This window comes from Scyliorhinus canicula, chromosome 16, assembly GCF_902713615.1.
Source record: "Scyliorhinus canicula chromosome 16, sScyCan1.1, whole genome shotgun sequence".
NCBI classification, from domain to species: domain Eukaryota; kingdom Metazoa; phylum Chordata; class Chondrichthyes; order Carcharhiniformes; family Scyliorhinidae; genus Scyliorhinus; species Scyliorhinus canicula.
In genome coordinates, this window is record NC_052161.1 from 135,808,238 (window position 1) to 135,825,795 (window position 17,558).

Here is a 17,558-nt window from a genome sequence, read left to right on the forward strand (position 1 = left end):
AATAAAACGCATTACTGGACTGCCATCTTCTCTTTGAATACTGCAGAAAAATAAACCTACTCACATCAAACATGTCTCTGCAACATAAGCAATGTAGCAACATAACATACCTGATAAAGAATACATATCCACACATCAGATAAAACTACCCAGCACCACCAGCCACCACACGTCAACCATCTGCTTGGCTGCAGCAGGCAGAAGGATAAAACCTGGACAGTTTATAATCTCTCAGTCAGAGTGATATTGGAAGCCAAGGGTTGCATACCTGTATCACATCACTGACTGATTAAATGCGACTTCTTGGACAAGCATGTGAAAAGGACATACCGAAGGTGGAGAGTTTAAACCCTGGGTGAAAATCTTGCATAATATGCTTCAATCTTGGGAAATGGAAACAGGTGGCCACCAGTATCCTACATGGATCATTTCTGGCACATGGGACAGTTTAAACTTCACTTTTGATTAAGGTATCAGAATAGAATGAATTCTCCACCCAATCCACCACCCTGTATACCGCACCAAACATTGCTTTGTGGATAAGAAGAATAAGGATTCTGCTGTTATTGCACCTTGTGCAAAAGGACCCAAAGTTCCATTTACAGAATAATCCCAATTTGCAGTCTTCCAAAAAGATACTCCAGAATTTAAGAAATATGGCTTAGTCCAGTTCAACGAGTTCCTTAATTTGTGTGAAAACATGATTTGGATAACGAGGACCATGGGTAGTGTACTAGGTAGCATTCAGTTTTTTAAAAACATCATTCATGGGATGTGGGAATCGCTTGGCTAGGCTACATTTATTGCCTTTCCCTTAAAAAGATGGTGATGAGCTGCCTTCTTGAACCGCTGCAGTCAATGTGGTGTAGGTACACCCACAGTGCTGTTAGGAAGGGAGATCAGGATTCTGACCCGAAGACAATAAAGAAAAGGCAAAATATGTCAAAGGCAGGATGGTGAGGGGCTTGTTGCGGAACTTCCAGGTGGTGGTATTTCCATGTGTCTGCTGCCCTTGTCGTTATGGTAGTCATCAAGGGTTTGGAAGGTGCTGGTTAAGGGAGTGAATATTTGTGGTGCCAATCAAGCGAGTTTCCGAGTCCTGGATGGCTTCAAGCTTCTCGAGTATTGTTGGAACTGCACACATCCAGGCAAAGTGGGAAGTATTCCATCACACTCCTAATTATGCCTTGCAGGTGGTGGACAGGCTTTCAGGAGTCAGGAGGCAAGTGACTCACTGCAGGAATCCTAGCCTCGGACCTGCTCTTGTAGCCACAGTTTTTATGTAGCTGGTCCAGTTCAATTACTGGTCAACAGTAACCCTCAAGAAGTTGACAGTGGGGGGATTCAGCGATGGTAATGCCAGGGAGTGATGGTTAGATTATCTCTTGTTGGAGATGGTCACTGCCTGGCACTCATGCAGTGTGAATGTTACTTACACAAGTTTGTAGATATCAGGAACACACAAACGCACACTCTGCTGGATCTGACTAACCGCATCGTAAAGATTCTCGGTCAGAGCCTACATGAAGGGGTGTTTGGTCTGCTTCTGTCACTTTACTGGACAGGAGCTTCTGGGATATTTTGAATTTCCAAACTGCTGTCACCATAAAATTAGGCGCAGAAAGCTTTAATAATTTACATTTCTCCTGATCTGAATCAGAAATAGGTGGAAGGGTCTGCAGCTGAATTATCCAAGCCCTGCTTCCTATGCTCTTTCAGAAGTCTTGTAACACCAGGTTAAAGTCCAACAGGTTTGTTTCGAATCACTAGCTTACGCAGCACAGCTCCTTCCTCAAGTGAACCCGAGGAAGGAGCAGTGCTCCAAAAGATAGTGATTCAAAACAAACCTGTTGGACTTTAACCTGGTGTTACAAGACTTCTTACTGTGCTCACCCCAGTCCAACACCGGCATCTCCACGTCAATCCTATGCTCTTGCCATGCTACACTGCCTGAATCAATATGGGATATGATACTGTCCCAAATGTTTTCATGGTGATGTTAAATGCGACAACTGAACAAACGAAAGATCCTTTAATAAGGATTTTTAAAAACGTTTTGCATTTCTAATCATCTCTCACTTGTTGCTCATGGTGCTAACTCCTACTTGAATTTAATGTCATGAGTGACAACATTTCTTCAGTACCTGATTCAAAGGGACAAGTGGATTTGTCTGTGAGAGACATCATGCCCAAGCTCAATACAGCCCACAAACATGACCTTTTCCAGTCAGCGGATGTTGGTGTCTGGGTTTATAAGAGGACAGCTAGTGACACAAAACTGGGATGAGCTAACTTTACACAGACTAAGGATGAAAACTGGGGCCTTCTCCCTTCGTGTGGCTCAGTTACGTCCTCGGAAGCTAATGCACCAGCCAGGCCTTCAGGAAACTGAATAGCACCAGTTAGATTAAATCTTTCTTGTTGATCTACCTGTAGTATGAAGACTGGTATCTAAATAAACTGATCTACAACTGTTCTCCACGTCTATGCCAATGGGTGCAAATCATTAGAGCTCTCTGCACTTGATTATGGGTGAGCGATTTGGGTTGAGGATTTAGAGGACCATTGATGCTTGTTCAGCAGATCAATTCTACTGGTTTAACCAGGATTCCTGGACATATCCTGCCTTGGTCAACAGGATAAGAGAATTGTTTTCTCACCATGAAAATGCAATCAATGAGCCGTTGACCAAATTAAATCGCATACAGTTTTCACATCATTCGAAGATATAGGTCACAAAAGATGTTTTGAATAGCTATCCAGGTTACAGAGAGACAGCCAGCACAAAGAGGCAGAAGCACAAAATCTTAAGGCAAAGCCAAACAAAGTTACTCCACTAAACAAACTTGTCACTGTTTTCAATTCATTTCACAAAGAATTAGGATTCTTCGAATACAATACTTGAATGTTTTTCCTGATGTTTATTGGTCTTTATCTTGTTCGTCAATAGGGAAAAAACATCCTCAGATTGGCAAGATAAACAAATAGGGTCAAGTTAAATGCAATAAATTTAGTATGTGCGAATGCTGAACTCTGACACTGTTTGAAAGGTTTATTTGCTGATGCATAATAATAATAATAATAATAATAATAATAATCGCTTATTGTCACAAGTAGGCTTCAATGAAGTTACTGTGAAAGGCCGCTCGTCGCCACATTCCGGCGCCTGTTCAGGGAGGCCGGTTCGGCACAAAGAGGGTGCTGTCATCAAAACCAAAGCAAGCCAAGCCAGTGCTGACAGGTACACCACGATAAATTGAACTAGTCTCTGCTTTAGTAAGTGTTATGGTGACTGTGGTACAGTGAGTTATTTTGCTGAAGTTATCATAAAGCCTTACAACAGGACTTTGGGATTTGGCCCTGCTTCCTTTTTCATGTCATCTCCCGTGGCCAGTGTATTGCCGTCAGTGCAGATACCGTGAGCGACTCTCACAGACAGGAAATCAAGGTTTCTATGTTGAATGAAAATGTTTGAGATACAAAAAACAGTCAAGACATACAAAGGATTTACAACCCCCTCCTGTTGGTTGGTGGTGCTAGTAGCTATTGTCAGTTATTAGTTCCATAAACCATGTTATCCTGCAATATTATTCTTGGGATACTCAATGTTAATGATATTCTGTGTTTCAAATTGTTAGCGCATGGGTTGTAGTTTAATAACAGGATATTATATTAATAATAGGACCTGCTTGAATTATTCTCCCTAGTATTGCAGTGTCAATAAATGCAGCCGTGAGGAAAATGCACCCTTTATAAGGAGACGCTTCAAATTGGTCTGGGATCAACAATTCTAATGTGCACGCTGAGAACAATGGCAACTCGGCATCAAATCCAATTTTAACTAAGGTACTATCACACATTTTGCAAAATATACATAATATAATTTTATCTTTAAAATTTTACAAATGAGCCATAAAAGTTTCATCAACAAGGGTTTTGTTACCTGATGACTGGGCCCCACACGGATTTCTCCCTGGGTGCTATTCAGCCTCCTGAAAAAGACAATTATTACATGTAAAATAGGAGTGAGCAACCTATAAAAATGTCACTTGGTTTTGTAGAATGCCTCATCACATCTTTAGTATGTTCCAAAGTACTTGATGTATAAATAGTTCCCGCAAATAGCAGTGAGATGAATAGCCAGTTAACTCATTTTTGCTGCTGTTGATTGCAGGGAGAATGTTGACCAGGCTATCAGGTGAACTCTCCCACTCTTCTTCAAATTGCCCTGTGCAAGCTGCAACATTCTGTGATCAAACCTGAATCCCACTGTTAATGTTCCACTGTATGTTGATTCCACTAATGAATCCCGCTGTATATGTTAATATCTAAGCCAAGGAACAAGAGTAGGCTATTCAGCTCTTTGAGAATCCAGGCATTAGTTTAAAAATCTGAAAGGTGGCATATCTGACAGTGTGGTATTCCTTCAGCATCAGATTACATTGTATGCTCAAGTGTCAGGAGATGGGCTTAAAAATGACCCTCAATTCTACTGGTTTATCCATAAAGCAAGTCTCCATGCTTTCCCTTGGACGGGGAGGGCTGACTGGTGGTGATCTAACCTGAGAATCGCCACACCACAGGCGAGGGGCAAGGCTGAGAAAGCAGAGCCTTCATGAATAACCTCAAGCCGGTACGGGACTTGAACCCGCGCTGCTGTTGTAGAGTTGCTCTGCATCATAAACTAGCTGTCCAGCCAATTGAGCTAAACTGGTCCCATTTTTAAAAAATCCATATGTCCCAACTAAGTCAAGCTGACACTTATGATTATTGACAGAAGCGTCGTTCAAAGCTACAGAATTATCCATTCCCTAAGTACTGTTTGCATGCATCACATATATTTTCTTGGAATACCACCAGGAGATCCCTATAGTTGCATTGATAAAGATCCTCCTCATGTTGTGATATTGGTCAATGCACCAAAAAATTCCCTATGTTTAATCAAATTGTGTCAGAGGATCCTGAGTGCCTTGCTGAAAGGGAATAATTGCATAGTACTTATGTGATACATACATTTTACTGCTCTTCAGTACAGATGATCTTACCCGCAAGAGTAACCTTTGCTCGCTATATCTTGACAAAGTTATGAATCGATTAAACTGTCCATACCAAGTCCAAGGATACATTGCTGTATAACGATAGGAGCGTATCTGACCATGCAAAACTCTTCAATGCATCATTTTCCTCAGGTGGAATGATGTTCTTTGAGGGCCACTAATTCTAATTGTTATTCAGTGACAGATTAAACAATGAATGGATTAGGGAATGTTGCAGATAAGCCACAATCTAACTGAATGGCAGAAAAGACTCGAGGGATGCCTAGCCTCTTCCTGTATCCAAATTCCTCTTGGAATGTGCTCGATAGTTTTAGGTTGCTAGTCAAACATGCAGGACAGAAGCATCTGGTTAAGATCATTTTGCATCTGTATTGGAGTAAGATGCCTGTATTATGATTTACTGTGATTGTTTACACTGTTTTGTGTTACTTCATCCTTTTTGACTCATTTCCCCCTTCCATTTAGTTTTTAAGTTTTAATATTCTTCTCGAAATCCTTTTCTTTCTCCGAATCGTTTTTTGCATTCCAATTCATGTGCCAAAACCCAATGCATTCATTTTGAAATCAAATCGCGAGAGCTCCTTCGATCATACCTGCCAAACCCCTGACCTCAACCATCTAGTAGGAAAGGGCAGCAAATGCGTGGAACACCACCGCCTGCAGGTTTCCCTCTAAGCAACATACCAACCCGACTTGGAACGGCATCGTCCTTCCTTCATTGTCACTGGGTCAAATTCCTGGAAATTCCGGGTGTACCTGAACCTCAGGGACTGCAGCAGTTCAAGCAAGCAGCTCACCATCACCCTCTCAAAAGGACAATTAGAGATGTGCAACGAATGCTGGTCTAGCCAGCAACGCGTGCGTCCAACGAACAAATACATTAAAAAAAAATCTTTACTCTGTCAGTCCTCTGGTCAAGAGTTAGCCGACATGTCTCTAGCTCTCCAACCAAGGTTACTCTGCAACCACCCAAGAGATCTTCTCTCACCCAAGAATGTAACTTTTGATTTACTCAGCACTACCCCATATTGAAATAAATTAAAATCAAAGATAAGTCAGCTAACTTGCAAGGAAAGATGATCCAGACCGGAGATCAAAAGAGGCACAACTGAAAGACGCGGAAAATAAAAGCTCATGCTGTAGGGGGTAACATACTGGGCATGGATAGAGGATTAGCTGTCAATAAAGCAGAGAGTAGGCATAAATGGATCTTTTTCAAGTTGGCAAGATGTAATGAGTGGCGTACCACAGGGATCAGTGCTGGGACCTCAACTGTTTACAATTCATGTAAATAACTTGGGTGAAAGGATTGAAGGGATAGTTGCCAAATTTGTTGATGACAGAAAGATAAGTAGGAAAGTGAGCTGTGAGGAGGGCAGAAGGAGGCTACAAAAAAATGGGTAGGTTAAGTAAGTGGGCAAAGTTCTTGCAAATAGAGTATAATGTGGGAAAATGTGAAATTCTCCATTTTGGCAAGAAGAATTTTAAAAAACATATGATGTAAATGGTGATAGAACACAGAGCCCTGAGGTGCAGAGAGATCTGGGTGTCCTAGTGTCTGAACCACAAAAAGGATAGTATACAGATACAGGAAATAATTAGGGATGTTATCATTTATTACAAGGGGATTTGAATATAAAAGTAGGGAGGTTATGCTTCAGTTGCACAGGGCCATAATGAGACCACATTTGGAGTACTGTGTACAGTACTGGCCACCTTATTTAAGGAACGATGTGTTAGAAGCAGTTCAGTGGTTTATCAGAGCAATTCCTGGATTGGGTGGGTTGTCTCGAGAAGAAAGGTTGGACAGGGTAGGCTTGCATCCACTGCAGTTTAGTAGACGAGACGCCTTGATTGAAATATGCAAGACCCCGAGAGGCCTTGACAGGGTGGATGCGGAGAGGGTGTTTCCTCGTGTGGGAGAATCTAAAACAAGGGGGTCCCTGTTTAAAAATAAGGGATCGCCCATTTAAAACAGAGATGAGGCAAAATGTTTTCACTCAGATGGCTGAGTGTCTTTGGAATTCTCTTTCTGAAAAGACCGTGGAAGCAGAGACTTTGAATATTTTTTTAAGGCAGAGGTGGATAGATTCTTGGTAAGCAAGGGGGTGGTAAGTCATCAGAGGAAGTCTGGATGCAGATTTGAGGTGACTATCAGTACAGCCATGATCTGATTAAATGGTGGAAGCTCGAGTGGCTGAAAGGCCGACTCTTACTTGTTGTTCCTATGTAAGTTTCAGTTATTCTTCCTTTGAGATGGAGCTGCTTTGTTTGCAAAGTACTTAATCTAGCTCCAGTGCAAACGCGACAAAGCTTATTGCTCTAAAGCTGGTCAGTGAGAAAGCAGCCTATGGCCATCTGGGAATATGGCACCTTTACTTTATCTGTGAGCCACGTGATAATAATAATCTTTATCAGTGTCACAAGTAGGCTTACAATAACACTGCCATGAAGTTACTGTGAAAATCCCCTCGTCGCCACACCCCGGCGTCTGTTCGGTTACACTGAGGGAGAATGTGGCGACTCGGGGATTTTCACAGTAACTTCATGGCAGTGTTAATGTAAGCCTACTTGTGACAATAAAGATTTTTTTTAAAAAAGAAGGCAATTCCAAAATGGTGAACATTATAAATCAGTAACCCCTATCCTGCATTTTGAAATAGAAGTATGCTTTTAATATATTCTACTTCGAATTTCCTTTAGCACTTTGTAAGCCAATCCTGGTTATAGAAAGTACATCAACTAAGGATTTTTGAAAATAGAAAACCTAGATTCATTTAAATCAAGTAAACCCAACTTACAAAATATTGAATCTGATGTAACAGGAGCAATATCAGAGTAATGAAGCTGCACAAACACATTTTGTTAGACTTTCCTTCCCTGTGCCAAAAACACTGAATGAAGTCAAAGGTTGTAAACTAAACTATTTACAGCATGGGCAGGCCCAGAAAATAAAAAGGATATTAATATTAACCCACTCATCACATCCTGCAATAATATGAAAATGTCGCCATCTGGAGTTCCTACTATCTCCTTTTGTGGCGCAGTGTCAAATCTGGTTTGATAACACTCCGATGAAGAACCTTGGAACCTTTCACTATGTTAACAGCACCGAATCATTTTAAGTTGTCTTCTCCAGATTAGTAGCAGAATTGACAAATCCAGTTGTTTTTAGTAATTAAAGAGTTAAAATTGAACATACGCATATATTCCCTAACCTCACAGTATAACTTCATGAATCGCCTGGCTTTTTTGTTTAAACAAAAAGGGAATCTGGAATGTCTCTGAATGTTAAAAAGCAGCAGGAAACTGGGCACAAAAATGGTTGATGCAACAAAGATGGTAACTATAGCAACACCAATTTAATTTTTTTTTGGTTCCACAGCTGCAACGGATTAAAGAAAATGACAAGATGTTCGCATTGAAAGTGCACCGTTGCTATAGCTACACTGTAGATTTCATGTTACAGCAAGCCCAGCAATGCCCAGAATTTCTAAGTCTGTGCTTGTGTGAAGTAATGCTTTGTGAGTATATGGCTGCATTTAATTTTATTTTTATATAGGGTTGGTCCTTGAAGATTAGTTGTTGCCTCCATACGATTTGAAATAGTGCATCTGATCATTTTTCTAAACAAAAGATTCCATTTATGTACACATGGAAGCACGTCCAAAATTTTGAGTTTCTGTAACAGCCTTTATTCACAATAAACTAGAGACACAATGTGGCTTTCTGAAAAAATAAAATACATTTTCAAGTATCGTTTAAAATGTGACTAGCCCTTCCTCAAAGTAACACCTTCAATTGTGTTTCTGTAAAGGAAATAATGATTTTGTTATCAGTCATGCTGATCCATGATTTTTAGCACAAGTATGTGACAGGATACCTTGTGACAGAAATGTTAATGCTGTGTGTGTGCACTTTTTTGAGAATTTCTTTCCAGTTAGGAGCTTACTAATCGTAAAGATACTTGCATTAGTAGACAATCTTCTCATGTTCAAGTCCCTCAAAGTGTTTTGCATGCAATGAATTGCTCAGTCAAGTAACAGTCAAGTAAACAAACACAGCACCCATTTTGGATAAGCAATTCCGCAACAAACAGCAATGAGACCAATGACCAGTTAATCTCCTTTAGTGGTATGGGTTGAGGAGGAATGTTGGTCAGTGCATCAGGAAGACTCCTTGGCCTTCTTCAAAAATTGCCACTGCATTTTTAACAACTCAGGGAATGAGGATCTTAATTAATCTTGTGCAATCGTTTTTTTAAAAATGGACATCATTTGCCAAATGCTAACAGCAAATTATTCCTGCTTCTATCCTCCAGTTACTTTTTAAAAATAAATTTAGATTACCCAATTATTTTTTCCAATTAAGGGGAATTTAGCGTGGCCAATCCACCTACTCTGCACATTTTTGGGTTGTGGGGGCGAAACCCACGCAGACACAGGGAGAATGTGCAAACTCCACACGGACAGTGACCCAGAGCCGGGATCGAACCTGGGACCTCAGAGCCGTGAGGCGGTTGTGCTAACCACTAGGCCACCGTGCTGCCCCATCTTCCAGTTACTTGGCTAACGATTAATGTAGAAGGCGCTAGGATAGTTGATGTGCAGGAGGAAACCCTTATGCCTCACATGATCCTCCTCGTGGGAAGGAAATCAATATTTCTTTTCTTCTCGTACTCCAACCAATCACTCATTTGCTTCCATGTTACAGCATGTCCTATTTTTAAAACTATATATACATGAAAACTAGGCATTAAAGGTAAATGTATATGTGGCATTAGGAGGACAGAAGAGACAAAAGGATAGATAGTTTTTTTTGCAGTTTTGTGTCTGTACTTAACTTCCAATTTATAATCCTCTATATTTGTTCATCTTTCACACACTGTCTGGCTCAGATCATTCCTGTATTTATCTCTATATCTCTCCTGCTCCCTTTCTCTTTTATATATCCCCTTTGTGCATCTCTTTCTCTCTCATTATATATTCACTTTAAATGAATATCTGGGTCAGGTAAAGAAGATTAATGGGATGTGCTCCAACACTAACATGCATGGGTGCGAGAAAATGAGGGATGGGCTTGAAAGATGGGGCAGGGAGGGAGGGGATTCAAGTTCTGAAAGTTGGATGTAGATTGTGAAGAAATCATTGGTGTGTTGGAAACCAGGCTACAGTAATCTGGGATTTGACCTTGTGACCTAGGCTAACTGGCTTCCCTGATGTTCGGGCGGAAGTACTGTCACAGCTGTGGCAGACACAGGTACGTCCAGGCATTGTTAGAACTGGAGCAGATTAAAAACAAACTATGGATATTGAATTTATGGCCTAATATTGAGAAGCCGAGTACAGGTGTAAAGTTGTAGCAAGAGGAAGGGAAATGCACCGAGGAGACAGAGATCTGAAGACTAACAGGGAGGGAGCATTGCAGATCAAAAGTATGAATTGAAACAGGGATGGGTGGAGGGAATGGTGGCAACCATTGTGATACTAGTCAAGATGCTCATATTTAGGATGGGGACACACTGACATGCTATCGTTAACGGCTGTTAATAATTTTGAGGCGACACACCGACAGGTCAAGTGTTTTGCTGTTGGTGATCCTGTTCCTTCCCCATTGACTGTTGGGAGGCCCCGAACTGATCTGAGAGAAGAAATGAAGTAGAGTTAGAAAGAGCTGAGTGGGAGGGATGAAGAGCAGTACTTGGTTATGGAACAAATGGTGCATAAGAACTTTAAAGAACACTGGGAGGGCCTTAGGGATTGAAGCCTGAACAAGTAACAAAGCAGATATTGGCCGATTAGGTTAAAATAGAGGAATGGATAGAGTAAAAATGAAGATTAGTGATAGATGACAATGGATTTAATTTATTTTTCAAATAATCAGCAATACATGGAAGCGGTTTGCAATATTCTACACCCACATACATATATAAAGTAGTTCAGAAATAAATGAAGGAAATAAAATGAGGGTGACGGAGGGGGCAGACACAAATACTGTGGTAGAAAGAGGTAAGAGAATGAAGGGCAGACTATGTGTTAAAAGCATAAGACCGAGCATGCATGAAACAGAACATGAAATAAAACATTTAAATCCATGTGGAGACAGAAAGAGGAAGCTAGCATAGCATTACAGACAGCCCCCAAGAAGAAAAAATGGCAGAACAGAATAGTCCGATATCTGTGGACTGCTTGCTTTGGTTACCATGCACTGCACAATCCAGTAGCCGATTGTATTGTTAATGAGGGTTCTGTATGTTGCTAGATGATTTTTACGGTGCATCCTCCTCATTATTTTTATAGATTTACTCTCTACCTTGCTTTCTTTTCCAGTTGAGGAGGTGAAATTGGTGCTTTCGCAGGTCATTTAGGTGATTCAAGTGGAGCAGGCTGAACAATCAGCTTTCCAATCTCATTTTGACACCAAAAAAAGACATTACTCCTTCTTTCTGTAATGGTTCCAATTATCTGTCAAGTGGCCTAGTCAACACTTGAAAAATGTGCCCAATTACATCACAGTTCAAGTATTGGGGAGCCACTGAACTATAATTCATGACCTACTGAAATTAACTCCTGAAATATCTTAGAACACCAGCGCATCCCATCTCTCTGCTCTCTTTCTCCCCCCCACCCCATCTAAGAAAAAGTGACTCATTAAAGGTTTTATTATACTCAACACCATTAGATCCTGGGTGTGGGCTTCTCTCCACTGGTCTAATAAATGCTTCCCCGATGTCTATGTATTCACGTTGTGTATTTATCATATGTCCTATGTTTCTCATATCTGGAACGATTTGCTTGGACTGCACGCAGAACAATATTTTTCACTGTACCGCGGTGCACGTGACAATAAATCTAAATCTAATCTGTAAATTTAAAAAATAACAACAAAATAAATCTTCAAATCTCACCCTCATCTGGATCACACCTTTTGATGCTCTGGTGTAAATTAGCGAGGATTAGTCAGGAATTAAAAATATGCAATTTCAAATAAAGAGCAAGGAAGGCGAAAATCATAAACAAGGAACAGGCTGGTAAGAGGTTTTATTTGAGTTTTGCTTTAAGCGCTCATTAAAAAAAAATGGATTGTGAAAATTCACCCTGATTAAGAATGAATTATTTCCAAATCTTTATTTTACATCAGGAAATGATGTATGAGTTAATCATGAGTCTCCACATTTAGTCTAAGAAATATGACATTAGAATCACAGAATGGAGACAGCACAGGAGGCTATTCAGCTTGGTCGAGTCGTTGCCAGCCCACTGCCTTTCCTGGTTTCTGGTTTCCTTTCAGCTACTGATCCAATTCCCCTCCAAAAGCCATGGTGGAAGTTGCATCCAGCACCCTCTCGGGCAGTGCATTCCAGGTTATAAAGCTTTTTCTCATGCCGCCAATCAGATAACATTAATGTCATTTGGTTCTTGACCCTTCCGCAACGGGATCAATTCCTTTCCATCTACTCTGTCCGGACCCCTCATGATTTTGAACACCTCTAACAAATCTCCTCTCAGCCTTCTCTTCGCGAAGGAGAACAGCCCAGGTTCTCCGATCTAACCCTGTAAACCATGTTCCTTGTCCCTGGTACTAATCTCGTACATCTTTTCTGCATTCTTCGTAAAACCTTCACATCTTTCCTAAAGTGCACTGCCAAGAATTGGACACAATTCACTAGTGGTGGCCAAAGTGTTTTATAAAGACTCATCATAACTTCCTTGCCTTTGTACTCTTTTGTCTCTATTTCAAAAGCCCAGAATCGCATTGTGCCTTTGCATCTACTTTTTCAGCCTGCGCGGCAGCCTTCAACAATCTGTGGACATGTAATCGAGTCTCTCTGTTCCTGCACCGTTACAATTGCATTGTTATAGGGGCGGCATGGTGGCGCAGTGGGTTAGCCCTGCAGTCTCACGGCGCCGAGGTCCCAGGTTTGGTCCCGGCTCTAGGTCACTGTCCGTTTGGAGTTTGCACATTCTCCCCGTGTTTGCGTGGGTTTCGCACCCATAACCCAAAAATGTGCTGTTAGGTGGATTGGCCACGCTAGATTGTCCCTTAATTGGAAAAAATGAATTTGATAGACTAAATTTAGAAGAAAAAAAAAACAATTGCATTGTTATTTTATATTGTGTCTCCTTGATCTTTCTACCAAAATGTGTCATTTGACACTTCTCTGTGTTAGCTTTCATCCACCACATGTCCATCCATTCCATTAGTCTGTGTCCATTTGAGGTCTGTAAGTCATAAGGACTTACAAATTTTGAAATTGTGGTCTGAACGGCCAAGTCATTAACATCAAGAAAAGCGGTGTTCCTAGTACCAACCCTTGGGGGACCCCACCGTATACATTCCATGAGCCTAAGACACAACTGTTTATCACTGCTCTCCATTTCCTATCTCTCAGCCAACCTCATATCCATGCCTCCACTGTCTCATTTTTTCATGAGCTTCACGTTTGCTGGCAAGCTGATTTTGAGGCACTTTATTAAATGCCTTTTGAAAGTTCACATGCTCCACATCAGCCACACTATCCTCATCAAAAATATTTTCTTTTGTTTCATAATAATAATCTTTATTAGTGTCACAAGTAGGCTCACATTAACACTTCAATGAAGTTACTGTGATAATCCCCTAGTCGCTACACTCCGGCACCTGTTCAGGTCCACGGAGGGAGAATTCAGAATGTCCAATTCACCTAACAAGCACGCTTTCAGGATTTGTGGGAGGAATGCGGCGCACCCGGAGGAAACCCACGCAGACACGGGAGAACGTGCAGACTCCTCACAGACAGTGACCCAAGCCGGGAATCAAACCCCGGGTCCATGGCCCTGTGAAGCAACAGTGCTAACCACTGTGCTACTGCGCTGCATTACTTGGCCAGTGTAGCTTTCAAAATGAAAGTAAAGGAAAAAAATAAATGAGTTTCACAGGCATTGAATGCATTTTGCAGCATAATCAACTATATTATTTTAAAGAACTAAAAGCTGATTTTATGAAATAAATGGGCAAAATCTCCCAAGCGCCCGGCATGTGCGTAGGGGGAAAATATGGCGTGAGGTCCAGAAATTGTTTTCATGTCAGCGTTAATTTAGTGAGATATTCCGCTGTTGCCCGTCATGGAGAGTTGGAAAACCTGCCGGAGGCTGGCGTGAAACTAATTTGCATCCCGTTGTAGAAGGGACTTTAGTTGGCCGATTAGTTGCCTTCATACCCTGTATTCATTTTAACCTGCTGCGTGCCTACATTTCATGGAAACAGGCACTTGGCAAAGCATGATGGATATTTAGCCTTATTTCAGTCAAGAGTTCTGTATGAAATAGTCAGAAGGTCATACAATGTAAACAAGCATACAGCTGCACATTGTTTTGCTGACAGCATACAATTATTATTTTTCTTAGGCAAGGAACCCAAGGCCTGTTATTAAAATCAAACTCCGGGCTGCTCGGTTTTCTGTCTCTTGCTAATCTAAAGAATGCTTTCTGTCCTAGATATTGCTCACTGTACCATATAAATTGCCTGCCTTTACTGCTGTAAAGGGGGGACAATTGGAATGACCGTGGTCTCTCCACACACACACACCCCCCCCCCCCCCCCCCGCCACAAACTTAGTGTTTAATTAAAGGACCTTTGGAGAAAACCTGAAGTGCTGACTTATAATTTCTTCGACAAATTGGCGTAGTCGTGCAGTTTCCCTAATTTAACAGAAAGTGAACCCCGAAACGAATCTCTAAACAGGACTCTCTCAGTTAAAGGGAGTGAGACCCCAGCTGAAAGGGGGTCTATGGCTCGGCAGCCTTAATTCCTGGCCAGTGACTCAAGCTTGGAGAGTTATCTTAATTAATAAATTAATGATAGCTGCATGAGAAGAACAAAGGTGCCTTAAGAGACTAAAAAAAACCCGATCAACAGGCTTCGAGATTCGCAAAAGGACTGACACCGGTGAGCGCTCCTTGTAGTATTTGTTAATAATTTCCCGCGGTCCTTGTTGTTATATGTATATGCTCTAAAGTATTTTTCAGAAGCCATGATGGGCAATAAGATTGGACGCCCCCTTACAGGTCATCCCGAAGCCTCGGTAAAGATATTCAGAGTGAGAAAGAAGGTGAACTCCTTAAAGAAGACTGATTTAGCTCACTGGGCTAAATCGCTGGCTTTTAAAGCAGACCAAGCAGGCCAGCAGCACGGTTTGATTCCCGTATTAGCCTCCCCGAACAGGCGTCGGAATGTGGCGACAAGGGGCTTTTCACAGTAACTTCATTGAAGCCTACTCGCGACAATAAGCGATTTTCATTTTTTCATAAGGGAGTCAAAATGAGTAAGAAAATGAAAAGAAACAATTGTAAAGCAACGGAAAGAGGTAGGAAAACCACTATGTCCCGCATAGGAATCTAATGAAGCTGAACCGCTTCCAAAACAAAAAAAAACCAAGGGAAATAGATGATTCAGGTAAAAGCGTAACAGATGGGTTCCCATCTAAAGGGAATTCAGATTTGTCTGTAGCGGTGAGATTAAGGCTCATGGTTAAGTGTGATATTTGTGAGCTGTGAGAATCTGTGCGTTTTGTTTAACCACTTAATTTTAGTCAAAACATGAAGTGCTAAGTGAGTTGTATTTTGTATCATCTGTTATTGTGAGTCCGAGATTATAATTTAAGTGATTTGTGTTGAGATTTCTCTAATGCACTGAAACATTGGACATTAAAATCAGCTTAAAAGAAAGAAAGTGCCTTTATCAATAAAAGTAATTGAATATGAATAAGATTTTAGATTACGTGAAAATACGTAAATGACATCATTCCAAGTTTCCCCCCCCCCCCCCCCCCCTTAGGTTCCGCAGGAAACATTAACCATTTCAGCAGACAGTTGACATATTCTGAATTGACAAAGAAAAATATACGTCTCTAAGAATAGCTAATGCCTATAAAATCAATCATTGGAAATTGATTTAAATGTGTGGTACTTATAGCCCCCTCCCAGGGAATGTTTTGCTGCTTCTAAAATACTCTTATGGTGCATCTTGGCCAGCTTTGAAGGATGGGATTACAGTCCCACCCGGCATAAATGGGGGCTGAGTTCCCAATAATGATAATCATTAGAATGAAGGAAATGAGTCCCTCGAACACTGGTTAGCAAATAGAGGGAAAGAGGCTATCAGGCAAGAGGCCAAGAAGCATTTAACCCCCAGGAAGGATGTACCCCACCTGGCGACACCTTCCCCTATTAGGCAGACAGACACTCTGCAAATTAGGAGCGGTAATACATTGCATTGATAATGGAATGTTTATAGAACTGTCTCAAATACGAGCTCACCAACTGGAAAATTTAATAACTTCTGAGGCGGCGCCCGATCGCTCTGTGTCTGTGTTGTACGCTGGCAACTGAACGGTAACCCTTACAGTACCACTGTTCTTTTAAAAAATGTTTTTTTTAAACTGCAGGAAGTCTTACAAAAGGTTAATGACCCTTGGGCACAACTATTAAAACACCTGGTCGAGTCCAGATGAGAGAATATAGTGACCCATTGCAAGGCTTGGTATGCTCGTGAGGATGAGCAGGCATACAATTTACAAGCGCAATGTCACCTAGGAAAGCAGACAACATTGCATGTCACCCCATTTTTATTTTTAGGTGTTGTGGGATTAGGAATGTTAGTACAGTTGACCCATAGGATGGGTTTAACCTCAGAACCTCAGAACCCCATTGAACATTGGAACCTCATTGAACAAGACATCCCGCTAAGGCAAAGCAAATAGGAGAACTGATGAAAGAGGCCAGAGAAAAAAAAGTAATACAACAGATTGATGTTGAAATAGACGGACAAAATTGCCTGATAGAGTTTTATGGCAAACAGGAGGGCAAAGTGACCTGGAAAGAGGAGCAATGGCCCGCTACATTTGAAAGATAATACCCTCTCCGAGAGAGCCATCATTTACTCCCTTCAATCCTGGCCCAGGTACTGGCACATCTATGGGCCCAACATAAAAATCATGCCCCAGCGCATAGGGAGCAGTTACAGAAGAACGTTGCCCTGCCCTGTTTAGAACTATACAGGTTGGAAGCAGAAAAAGGGATAGAGGAAGTGATCAATGCACTATTACAGCAAGGGGTGCTGAAGAGAACACAGCCCCTGTAACACCCTTATACTTCCCATTCCAAAGGTAGGAAGACCCAACAAGTGGTGGTTTGTGCAAGATCGCAGAGCTATCAATAACATTGTTTTCACTATTGTTCCATTGGTGCCAGACACAATTGTCATTTTGTCTTTTATACCACCAACAACGGATACTTCCGCAGCCTTTTTCTCCATACCATTGCACCCGGAAAGTCAATATCTATTTGCTTTACATATCGGAAATAACAGTATTAAAAGGGACTTGGACGAGTGCCAGTTGTCTGCAGGCTCAACATTCCCTCAATATGTTGACGATTTATTGATAGCATCAGAGGGAGGGCTAGTTTGTCAACAGAATACCCTTTTGTTATTATCACATCTGGCAGAAAGAGGGCATAGGGT

General features: G+C 41.3%; 1 protein-coding gene across 9 annotated transcripts in view; it reads right to left on the bottom strand.

The window, feature by feature from the left end:
* Positions 1–17,558, bottom strand: part of rerea (arginine-glutamic acid dipeptide (RE) repeats a) — a 626,626-nt gene that overhangs the window by 244,371 nt on the left and 364,697 nt on the right. For 6 of the 9 annotated variants that reach the window (XR_005457454.1, XM_038773783.1, XM_038773780.1 and 3 more), the window contains exons 7-8: positions 10,626–10,697; positions 3,944–3,992 (exon numbers count right to left, since the gene is read on the bottom strand). Coding sequence is in view for 8 of the 9 variants with exons in the window: in XM_038773783.1 (XP_038629711.1) it covers positions 3,944–3,992; positions 10,626–10,697 (121 nt within the window). In the remaining variant the exon portion in view is untranslated. The remainder of the gene's footprint in view (positions 1–3,943; positions 3,993–10,625; positions 10,698–17,558) is intronic. The other 3 variants (XM_038773781.1, XM_038773784.1, XM_038773782.1) reach the window with 1 other exon arrangement.